Source organism: Mus pahari, chromosome 3 (assembly GCF_900095145.1).
Source record: "Mus pahari chromosome 3, PAHARI_EIJ_v1.1, whole genome shotgun sequence".
NCBI lineage: Eukaryota > Metazoa > Chordata > Mammalia > Rodentia > Muridae > Mus > Mus pahari.
The window spans coordinates 24,324,244-24,336,878 of NC_034592.1; the positions used below are offsets into that span (position 1 = coordinate 24,324,244).

A 12,635-nucleotide genomic window follows, 5' to 3' on the forward strand; every position below is an offset into this window, starting at 1 on the left:
ATAATGCTCCAGGAACAGGACTTGCTACCAACCCCCATGCAGAGAATATTGGATTCATGGATGAAAAACTCATGACACACACACACACACACACACACACACACACACACATTGATCAGTTTCAACCTCTCTTACTGGATCAATTGCTGGGCACTATTAACCTCCTACACCTAGTGTGCCCTTTCAAATACCCTTATCTCACCACCTCTCAACCAGAGCTAGCATCAGATAGCTCAGCTATCTTCAGTCCCAGTTCAACATCCCAACCTCCTGCCTGGAGAAGTGACTCATGGCTGTTCTACCCAAGATCTCACATGGCTGGTTTACTTTTTTCCCTCAAAAGCATGGCAAGAACTTCTTTCTTCTCCCCTGCATCTGCTAGCTTGATACAATCTCCAGGGTCACAAACTTCATTTCTTACCCTTAAAATTTATCATAAAATAGCTTCAACAAAATTATCCCCAATACTTGACTGCTCTTTATCAAACTTTCCAGTGATCTACATATTTCCAAATCTAATATTTTTTTTGTTCTCATTAATGAGTTCTTAACTACATTTGAGAAAAAGAATGCCTATTCCTTTCTCTAGATATTGTTCTCTAAGATGCTGACATATCAAACTTAATTGATTATTTCTTACCAATGACATCTCAATATTTTTGCTTTTTAACTCCAAGATTTTAAAATTTTGCCATTGCCACCTACCTAAACTCTCACATAATTCTCTTCTCCTCTACACTAATATACTAGAAGGTTACCAAGTTTACATATTACATGCATTTTGTTTTCTCTGTATGTCTATATCCATATATAACTTCATCATAAGTCTCAACATGAAACATAATTACTTGGTTATCTAATATATACCACAAATTTTACATTGTAAAAATAAATCGTTGATACTTTGTCTCACAAACGAACCTACAAAACCTCACTGCCTCTTAGCCCGCCATGTATATATAAATAAATACTTGATTATTCTCAGTATCATTCTCACTTTATTATTTTCCCTCAAGTATGACAACCTAAAATAATAAGTGTCTAAAAAGTTTTATGAACCATAAAATCCAAACCTGACCACATCCTCTTGGTATCAGAGCTACTGTGAACTTCCTTATCCATTTCTGTCATTAGAGACTTAATGCATAGTACAGTTTAAAGATAAAAATGTTCAGGCACAAAAGGCATTGAAATTATTCTTAAAAGTATAGGTATTATTGAAATTGGTGTTTATAAGTAGATTACAAATTTTAGAGAGGTTTAATCAGTTTCACACTGTCTTCTTAAAATTCATTCTTCTAAATGGTATTGGGTCTATCAGGCAGTATATGACCCAATGTCATTAAAATGATCAAATATCTGTAATCCAACCTGCCAAACTATGGCTTTCCTTGTTACATAGTTCATACGCTATACACAAAAGGCATTTAGGTTTAGTGATCTTAAAATATCTTGACAATTCAAATGAAGAAAGGGCCCAGAATCATTTATTAACGAAGTCATTTTCTTCCTAATTCAACAATTAGAAAGCTGTCAGCAAAGATTATTCTACAGAGATATGATTCATATCATTTACTAAAAGTAAACTTCAGCTCTTTGAAGTGGTCTCAAGTTAACCCTTGGTTCTCATGGATTTGTTTCTCATTCTTTGTTTGTCTGAGAGCCAGTCTGAAGTATAGAGTTTCCTAAAAAGCCTCCATAGTGCTCCTTTAACATCTTGGTTTCTAAGGCTGTATATTAGTGGATTTAACATAGGGGAGATGAGCGTGTAGAAGATGGCAACCTGGCGATCCTGGTCTAAGTCATAGCTGGATGATGGCTTAAGGTACATTCTAGCCAAAGAGCCAAACAGGAGAAGTACAACCAGAATGTGGGAGCTACAGGTAGACAGAGCTTTCTTCAGGGCAGCAAAGGAGTGCATGTGGGCTATGGCAATACCTATTCGAACATAAGAACCCCAAATGAAAAAGAAGGGACTACCCACAACAGCTACACCCTCAGTGAAGATTAACATTTCATTAACCACTGGTCGAGTACAAGAGAGCTTCAGCAGAGGAGTGATGTCACAGAAGAAGTGGGTGACCTGGTTGCCACAGAAGGTTAAACGAGTGACCAATACACTGTACAGGAGACTGTTAAGGCTCACCACCACCCATGAGGTCAATGTTATTCGCAGACAGAGGCTATGGCTGACAATGGCAGAGTATCTTAAAGGGTCACAGATGGCAACATAGCGGTCATATGCCATGGCAGCCAGTAAGTGGCCTTCCATGCTGCCCACTGCCATAAAGAAAAATAACTGTGTCATGCAACAGTTATAAGAAATGCTTCGATCCACAGAGAGTGTATGCACCAGCATCTGAGGAACAGTGATGGTTGTTAGTGATATGTCAATCAAGGAAAGCTGGCTGAGAAGGAAGTACATGGGGGTCTGAAGCCTGGGGTCTGAGCAAGCAACAAGGACTAGTAGGGTATTGCCCAAAATTGCCATCAGGTACATGATAAGGACCACTCCAAAAATAACTGGCTGCATCTCTGGCCTACTGGACAATCCCAACAACACAAATTCAGTCACTTCTGTCTTGTTTTTAGTGGCCATAAGTTATGGTTTACATCACCTGTAAAGAGGAAAAATCAGAGTTGGAAAAGAAAACAATGCCAAGGCTCAAGCACATCTTAGATTCTTCACTTTAAGGGAGTCTGGGAACTAAAAGGGGCAGGGGAATGAGGGGGAAGGGAGGATAGCCCACATCTGGCCAGAGTTCCTCCTATGCTCTGGGCAGGCAGACATGGGAGGGCTGCCAGACACTTTCCACTTGGCCCCTGGTGGGCACCTAAGCCACTGACTCCACTTGACAGGGCATGGATAAGGGGCAGCCCCCAACTGGGGCCCCGGGATGACACCCTGTAGGCCTGGGGTTTCAGAGGAGAGAGCTGAGGGAGAGAGATTTCCACTCAGGTGAGAGTAAGCACAGCAGGCCTTGAGTCCAGGAGATAGTCTATGGTTTTAGAGCTTTATTGTAGAAAGGCAGGGAGAAAGGAGGGATGGTAAAAGAGGGAGAAAGACTGACCATGGCCAAGAGGAAAGAAAGGGGAGAGAGAAGGGGGTGGTTAGGGGTTAGAGAGTAAGAGGGAGAGAAAGGACGAGAGGGAGAGGAGAGTAAGGGGAGTAAGTGTAGGGGGAGTAAGAGCAAGAGAGCAAGAGAGTGAGGAGGATCAGAGTGAGGTGGAGCCAAGCAGCCCTTATTAACCTATGCTGTTATCTTTACTGTTGCTAGGTAACTGGGGAGGAGTCTAGCATGAAAGTCAGAAGGTTGGGACATTACCTATGTGACTATTAACCATGCTTCTCTTGTGGGGGCTGAGAGAGCAGTAACTTCGACAGGAACCAGAGTTCCAGGAGATATAAGAGAACTCCTTCCATCCATCCCATGTAGGTAATTATCACCACTGGATCCCAGGGTTCAACATCTAGCCTCAACTGGAAACCAGACTGTCTGTGCATAGCCCAATGCCCCACAAGGGAGTCAGTCATTGTCCTTAAGCACTGATAAAAGTACTTTTGTTCTTTTAGTAATGGTGTTCTTTTAAGGCAACTAAACTTACCCAGGATGAGGATGGGAGTGATTGATATAATTCCACATCCACTCACACAAACATCTACTTACATGCATGCAAACCACACAAAATAATAATAGGGTATAACTATACTACCACGTGTAATAAAAGGGGTAATCATTGCCCTAAACTTGTTTACCTTCTTGTAGTTTCAATTACATATTTCAGTTCAAAACTTCCATGTCTCTGAATACTATGCTAATGTACATGTGTTTGCATGGCCTTTTACTACAAAATATAAAACCCCTTCTTCTTCAGTGTGTCACCCATCTTTATTTCTTTTTTGTTTTGAAAGCTTTTTTAGGTCCTGATTTTCATTATTTTTTCTGTATTGAATAAGTTACCAAATAATAAAATTATATACAGCAGGCATTCCCAGTCTTTGCAAGTCAAGAATATTTTCATTTTATATCTACATATACCTGATGAATGAAAACATATTATTTCTCACCTTAAATAAGAAGCTCATAGTGTGATGGCCTGTGTGACTCCCTTTAATTTTCTTTGTTTCTTTCTAGTATTTTTTATTTAGACTTTTAATCACTACCATCCCTACATTTCATAAAGATTCTGCTTCATGTGCAGGTTTTCATTGATTCTGTGATGAATGAATAGGAGAATTTGGGATGTGGGATTAAACAAGGTCTCACTATGTATCCCTGGCTGTCATGGAATTCACTCTGTAGAGTAGACTATCGTGGAATTCACAGAGAAAACGTGCTTCTGCCTCTTGGGTGTTGGGATTAAAGGTGTGCACCTTGAAACCAAGCTTAATTTTTTTAAATATGAAGTCTGTGGCATTATTTGTTATAATATTTCTCACAGGTCCTTGAACTTGAAAGTAGAGAGATGGCTCAGTGGGAAGTCATTGCTTTACTAGGATATATATCTGTATTCTTTCTCAGAACTCATATAAAGCTAGGTGTTATGATACACATTTTTCTCTCTACCATTTTTCACAGCAATATTGCTACTTGGACTTTAGACTTTTTAATTAGAGTTTTTCCTTAACTTTTCCATCTTACTTTTTCCTTAACTTTTACTTCTTACTTTCTTTCAAGTTCATAAAGTAGATTACAATCACAGTAACTCACAACTCATATTTATTCCATTATTGCAATCATATATGATTGCCATTTGAAATATATATTGTACTATCTCAATACAATGCTTTGCTCATTGTATGTGAGTGAAGTACCCTAAACAAATACTTTTATATTATCTCTTATAATGTGATTGAAGTTTTTTACTCACTGAGTTATTCATTTTTATACTATGTATCTGTGTATATGAGTGTGTGTGAGGGATATATATATATATATATATATATATATATATATATATATATATGAGTGTCTCCATATTGCTTGTTCTAAATACTGGTATCAATTGTTCTTGCAAGTATGAATCCATGCAACTCTCTTCCAAGAATATGAAAGTTTACTCTGAAAATACAGAAAAGCGTGTTTGTATGCTATTCATACCAAATAAAAATAGGGGCTTTATTCTGAGACATGACAACTAAATTAATAGCTGTAACTTGCCCTTAATAGACAATATTTTTCAAATTTTTCCTAGAATAGAAAAATAGACTACCATTGCCTGAGCTTCAAGATAAAGAGAAGGATGTATGCAGAATAGCTTGTATAGTTATCATGTTGGTCCGGACCCCTCTACCTTGTCTAAACCTTTCACCCTTTGTTTCCATCATCCTTGTCCTGAATTGGTTACCACTGGTATGCCATCTGAAGAAGACTATTGTTCTCCTCCACTGCAGTCCTTCCTAGTAGCATAAGATGTGGTGATCTCCTTGTTGCTTTGTCTCCTAAAATTCCACTAAAATGCCATTCTTGCTAATGATCTCCCTTTCTTATCAAGACAATTTTCCCTTTGTTATCACTTTGGTGAGATATCAACAGAGACAGAGGAACTAAACACAACATAAAAACTACTTCAGCTACAGCTGATTCATTAAGGGGACTGTCTCTACCACAGCCAATATGTCACAAAACAATTACATAGTCAAGTCTATTACTCATGGCATTTATCTTTTAACACTTTAAAAATTGTCCCTTAGAATCTCAGAAAACAGATGGATACTTGCACTGTATTTACAAAAAAAGTGTTTGCTTCACTGGGCTGCAGCTTTCCTCAGCACTTGTCACATCTTCCTGAAGCATATCCCTATGGATATTTGGCTAGACTTTGTCATTCGCACATCTTCTCATTCACATGTTGTTAGACCTTTAGTTAATGAATGAAATCCACAAATCAGGAAAGAGCTGCAAAAATAGAGAATACTTACAATTTCCTATGTTTATTATTTTGCCTTCATTTCTTTCTGTATCCACCTGAAATGTATTCAACTAAAATTATCTTATGTGATTAGTATGTTATTACTTCTTCAAAGTCCAGTCAAATTCAGATGTCAACGTACACGTAGAAATGAATGGGAAAGACAAGAATTGAGCTGGAAGAAAGATGGTATAAGTCCTTGTCTTTGTTAAAGACATTAGCATTGCAAGAAATTGTGAAGAAGTCTGCTATTTCTCTTTCATAAATATAACAATATAATAATGCAACCCATTTTCTTTCATGTAAACCATAATCGTGCTCTTTTGGTCATTCATATTCAAGAAGAGTAGCAAACAACACTTGTGGTTTTGTTAAGGGTTTCAAGAGTCCATCTATGTTCCTTTTTTCTTCTCCCATATCAATTACACTCTGTAGACCCAGTTCAAGAAACATGTAGCTATCAAGCATGCTGGGGCAAAAGTAAAGACAAAAAGATGTTCTTTAGAAGAGATGAGACAATACCAAACAGACAGTGCAGGAACTCTTCAAATCAGTAAGTGTATCTGAAATCCAGGAGAGGAAAAGAATGCCTGAAAAGAAACATATGATGACCTCTAGTCTGTCAGCTCCTGCCTGGTCTTTCAGGGATATTGTGAGACATGGAGAAGTGAGAGCCGGCATTTCCAAACAAACCCAGATTATTCTTCACTTTCCTGTTCTCAAAAAACTTCAGATGACATGCTGCTCCTTCTTATTACTTTGTCAATGTCTAAATGTTAGAAATAGATCCTCCTTAGGGACCTACTGATATAAATTCTGTTGTCATTTTGCTCACAGTCTCACAATGAAGAAGAAACAATGCTGATTCTGTAGTGTTTAAATGCATTTCTTTTTTCTCCCCTTTTCTTTTTTATCATGTCGAAATAGATCTTCCAAAATCTCAGAAAATAAATTACTCTGTCACATATTCTAGGATCTTAGATCTTCAGCACATTTTTCCATACCTTCCTGAACTCCATGACTTTGCTCTATCTTGGCACTTATTTTTCATTCAAAAATCTATTTATATTATAATTAGCAATTTTCCACCCTGTCTGTTTTATTGACTATAAAATTTTATCTCGCATTTCAACTCTCTTTGATCTTCTTGGTGCTCGTGTCCCTATTTTTCTATTTTCTGTCCCCTTTCAATTTGCCTTGGAACAGGACATAATGTTCAGCTCATATCATTTTGGGAGTATACAGAGTTAGGAGTGTAATGTGAGTCATTCCCCCTTATCCATTAAGGATCCTCTCTTATTATTTCCCATAAAAGCTTTCAGTTGGGTAGCTCATCACAACCAAGGAGGCTTACACCCAAGAGCCCTCTCTGGGACTCTCCTAACCCCCAGGAGGCTCCAGTTGTGTTTAGGAAAAAAAAAACAATAATTAGAATGGGTTAAGCATTTGTACCTTCCCACATATGATGATGATGTAACTCACAGGCCTGCTCATTTTCCTTCCTTATGCTTAGATTCTACCACACCACTGAGAAAAATCCATAAAGCTTGTGAAAAAATTGGGTCTTTAGGGAACGTATACCTTTTGGAGGACACCAACTTAGTCTGTATAAGCTATCAGCAAGAGTGCAGGGAGAAATCCAAGGGGAAGCTGATTCCCTGTTCATCATTTTTCATATGTCTCTCCTGTAATTACATGTTTTTAAATACAAATAATATAACTCAGACAAATTAGGAACTAGGCATGAGATTTTTGAAAGAGTAATAAGACTATTCTGACAATTACTATTTCCCTAATAACTGACATTTCGTCTTCTCCCCAAATTCCAAACCTTTTCTGTGTTCAACCCGTTTTTCTTATTTAGCTTAGAAATGTTATCCTCAAATGACATGATTTAAATGATTTTTTAAAAACAAGCAACAAGTGGAGTGAGAAAAATGACATGTTCTTTACCATATCTGTCGATTCTAACTTCAAATCTCTCAACTTTTGTTCTTAATCTGGAGTACTTGTACTTTAAGGAAACAAGAAATGGGTCATTTGGAATGCAGTATGCATTAAGGGAGGGGAGATAACATGTAATATGAAAACAGAGAAGAGGACTTTGTGGAATGAAATACTTTATTATTACATTATTTTACATATTTATACTCCAAATGTTGCCACCTTCCCAGCCCCACCTCCCAGTGTTCTTTACCCCATCCCGATCCCCTTTGCCTCTGAGAGGGTATTCTGCCACCCACCTCCATAACTCCCCACACTCACCTCACACTCCCCCATCATCCATTCCCTTTCCCTGGGGCATCAAGTCTCTACAGGATTAGGCACTGAGGCCAGACAAGGCAGTCCTCTGCTACATATGTTCCAGGGGCCATTGACCAGTACATGTATGCTATTTGGTTGGTGACTTAGATTCTGGGAGCTCTGAAGGGTCCAGGTTAGTTGATACTGTAGTCTTCCTATAGTGTTACCATCCCCTTCAGCTCCCTCTATCCTTCTCCTAACTCTTCCATTGGGGTCCCCAGTCTCAGTCCAATGGTTGGCTTTAAGTATCTACTACTGTCTCAGTCACCTGTTGGTACAGTCCTTCAGAGGACAGTCATGCTAGGCTCCTTTTTGCAAGCACAACATGGCATCAGTAATAGTGTCAGGGTTTGTTGCCTGTACATGGGATTCATCTCAATTTGGTATAGTCACTGGATGGCCTTTCTTTCTGTCTCTGCTCCAGTTTTTGTTCTTGAATTTCCTTTAGACAGGAACAATTTGGGGTAAAACTTTGAAGATTGGTGGGTGGCACCATCCCTTTACTGGGGACCATTTCTGTCTTCTAAAGATGGTCTCTTCAGGTTCCCTCTCCCCACTGTTGGGCATTTCAGCTAAGGTCATTATCCACAGGGACTTTCTAGAGGTTCCCCTGTCCCCCAACCCTTGAAGCTGACATATCAGGCTCCTGTCAGCAAGTGTGTCTTGGCATCAGCAATAATGTGGGTTTTAGTATCTGCAGGTGTAATGCATCCCTAGGTAGGATGGTCTCTGGAAGGACTTTCTTTCAGTCTCTGTTCCATTTTTGTCTCTGTCTTCCCTTTGGACAGGAATGTTTCTGGGTTAAAAATTTGAGCTGCATAGGTGGCAGCATCCCTCAACTGGGGGCTGTACCTATCTACTGGAGGTGGTATCTAAAGGTTGTATCTCCCCTTTGTTGAGTATTTCAGTGCAAGTCATTGCCATTGGATCCTGGGAACCTCTCACTTCCCTGAAGTCTGGCACTTTCTAGTGGCTAACCCCAGTTCCCTATCCCCCAATGCTACATGTTTCTGTTCATTTTTCTGACCCTTCTTTTTTCCTCCCTCTCCTCTCTCCCTTTCAGGTCCCTCCTTCCCTCTACCTCCTATGGTTATTTTGTTCCCCATTCTATGGAGGATTGAAACATCTACACTTTGGTTTTCCTTCTTCTTAGCTCCAAATGGTTTGTGGGTTGTATCATGTGTACTCTGACTTTTGGGCTAGTATCCACTTATCAGTCAGTACATACCATGTGTCTTTCTTGTGTCTGGGTTACCTCACTCAGGGTATATTTTAGTTCCATCCATTTACCTGCAAATTTCATGAAGTCANTGTTTTTAATATCTGAGTAGTATTCCGTTGTGTAAATGTACCACATTTTCTATATCCATTCTTTTGTTGAGGCACATCTGAGTTGTTTCCAACTTCTGGCTTTTATAAATAGGCTGCTATAAACAAAATGGAACATTGCTATATGCTGTAGCATCTTTTGAGTGTATGCCCAGGGTTGGTATAGCTCGGTCTTCAGGTAGAACTATTTCCAATTTTCTGAGGAACCAACAAATTGACTTCCAACATAGTTTTAACTCCTTGCCATCCCACCAGCAATGGAGAAGTGTTTCTCAGTTGACAATTCTTTGTTTACCTTAGTACCCCATTTTTTAATTCCTTCACCTGTTTGATTGTATTTTCCTGTATTTATTTAATGGATTTGTTTCCTCCTTAAGAGCTTCTACCTGTTTGACTGTGTTTTCCTGTATTTCTTTAAAGGAATTATTTATATCCTTAAATACCTCTATCATCTTCATGAGGTGGTATTTTAGGTCAGAATCTTGCTGTTTGTGTGTGTGTTAGGGTATCCAGTGCTTGCTGTGGTAGGAGAACTGGGTTCTGATTGTGTCAAATTACATTGTCTTTTGTTCCTTATATTCTTTCACTTGACTTTCACCATCTGGTTGTCTCTGGTGTTAACTGGCCTAGGTGTCTCTGACTGGAGTAGGCTTCCTTGGAAGCAGGTACAACTGTGTGACCTAGGTTATAGCAGGTCTACAGGGAGGCAGGCAGTGCTGTCTTTGATTTGAACAGGCCTCCTATGTCCCTGGTTAGAGCAAGTCTCCTGTATCCCTGGGTCCTTGTGTTCCTGGTTATGGCAAACTTCCTGTGTTACTGGCTATGGCAGACCTCCTGTGAGACCAATAGGTTGCCATGGTGGTGGTACATGTTTACTGAACACCCATGGGTTCAGATGGAGGTACACACTAGAAAAGGGATGATGCTCTGGCAGAGTGGGATAGATCCTACTTCTGCTGAGCTCTGTGGGGGTCCCAGCTTGGCATTGGTATTGGGGTGGGAATCTCACCTGTGTTTCTGGTTATAATAGACCTCCTTGGAGACAAACTGGCTTTGGGGTCCAGATGGGACAGTCTCACCAATCTGCCATGGGTTCAAGTGGATATGCAAACTGGTCAGAATGGAAAAATTATGAAGGGATTGGGGAGTATGAGATGAGAGGGCAGTATCATTCTCCAAAACTTAAGGCATATCAGAAATCCATGTGGAAATATATTATTTTGTAAGCTAATTAAAAACTGTGAGTTAAAAAAAGAAAGAGAAAGGAGTTATTTACCATGTCAAGATAATGTACCCTGCCTACATGATGTACAGGCACAAAGATGGAGCAGAGATGGAGTGAACAGCCAACCAATGGCTACCCCAACTTTAGATCAATCCTGACACTATTAATAATATTCTCTTATGCTTGTAGGAAGGAGCCAGCATATCTGTATTATGAGAGACTCCACACCTCAGCTGGTGGAAACATGCAGAGACCCACAGACAATCATTACATGAAAATCAGGGGATCTTGTGAAAGAATGGAGGAAACCAAATGAGATAGGGAGATCTCAAGAAAACCAACAGAGTCAAATAACCTAGACACTTTGAGGCTCCCAGAAACTAAACCATCTACCAAAGACCTAGTCCCCCAGCACATATTTAGAATATTTGCTATCTCTTCATGTGAGTTCCCCCAACACACATGAGAACACAGGAGTAGGGGCTTACCCTGACTCTGTTGACTGCTTGTGGAGCCTGCTTCCCTAACTGGACTGCCTTGACTGGCCTCAATGGCAAAACATGTACCTAGTCCTTCACTGCTTGAGGTGCCAGCAAGCATTTTCTAATGAAAACAATGCCAGGTCTTTCTTAAATTCTTGCCAAAACAATTCTATGTGCAATTTTTTTATGAGATAACTGTTGCTTAGACATAGTCAATAATTTGAACAAAGACTGTGAAGATCTAAAAGGCCCTTGCTCTTCTAGTCCTTGCCAAGGAACTGCCACTTGTGTGAATGCCTGAGGAGAAAAGGGTTTCCATGCCAATGTACTCATGGGTACAGAGGGCTGACCTGTGAAACTCTCACTAATTTCTGTGGAGAGAATGCCTGCCACCATAGAGGAATCTGCAATAAAGACCCTGGACACTTTGTCTGTATTTCCTCTGCTGGATAGCTTAGAAGGTTCTGTGAGACAGATCACAATAAGTGTGGTCCATGTGGGCCTGGGTCCCAGAGGTTTTCCACTAAGATCTCTGTCCAGACTGGGTGGGAAGGCTCCAGCGAATGGAAGTGAGTGCAGGCAGGAAGACTAAGTCTCTGCCAAGCCTTCCAGGTTGCTCGGTAACTCAGAGCCTCTTTGAACTGAGTGGAGTCAGGCTGGGCCTGCAAAAGGCCAACAATCCAGTGAGGGGTGTGGCTGAACCTCTCAGGTGACTCTTCGGGAGAGAAGATCTCTTCCCAAGTGTTACATACAGCTCTTGGAATAAAAGTCTCAGACAAAGGAATAGTTCTCGCATACCTTTAATTCCCTTCATGGCTTTATATACAGTTCTGGGGGTGATTCTGGGTTTGACAGCAGGCACCTCTCACTGGCTTGGACTGAGAGTTTGGGGGAAACTTTGTTTGATTGTGGGAAGGCTTGGTGCTATTCCTAAGTGGCTGGTAGCCACACCTCTCCTGTGGGGGTTGTGGGCACAGTAACTCCAACAGGAGCCAGGGTCCAGTTGACATGAGAGAACTCCTTCCGTCCCATGTAAGTGAATCACCACTACCGGGTCCTGGGATTCAAGATCTAGCGTCGACTGGAAACCAGGCTGTCTGCATGTAGCCCATTGCCCCACGGTTCCCAACCCTTACCTACCCATTCTGGGTTCTTCAACCCTTTCTCCTACTCTTTCATAAGGATTCCTAAACTCTGTCAAGTGTTTGGCCATAGGTATCTGCATCTGTTTCCTTTGGCTACTTGGTAGAGCCTCTCAGAGTACAATTATGCTAGGCTCCTGTCTACAAGACTAACAGCCCGCCCAAGGAGGGGTGTTCGCCTGGCAGCAGTCCCCAGGCTGATCCGGCACCCGGCACTTTTCCCCGCCCGAGGAGGGGTGT

At 40.5% G+C, this 12,635-nt stretch overlaps 1 protein-coding gene across 1 annotated transcript; it reads right to left on the reverse strand.

Annotated features, from left to right (window-relative positions):
* Window positions 1-1,612: 1,612 nt before the first annotated feature.
* Window positions 1,613-2,599, reverse strand: LOC110319574 (olfactory receptor 24-like). Its single transcript, XM_021195059.1, has one exon. The coding sequence runs from the start codon at window positions 2,597-2,599 to the stop codon at window positions 1,613-1,615; it is 987 nt and encodes a 328-aa protein (XP_021050718.1).
* Window positions 2,600-12,635: the final 10,036 nt, after the last annotated feature.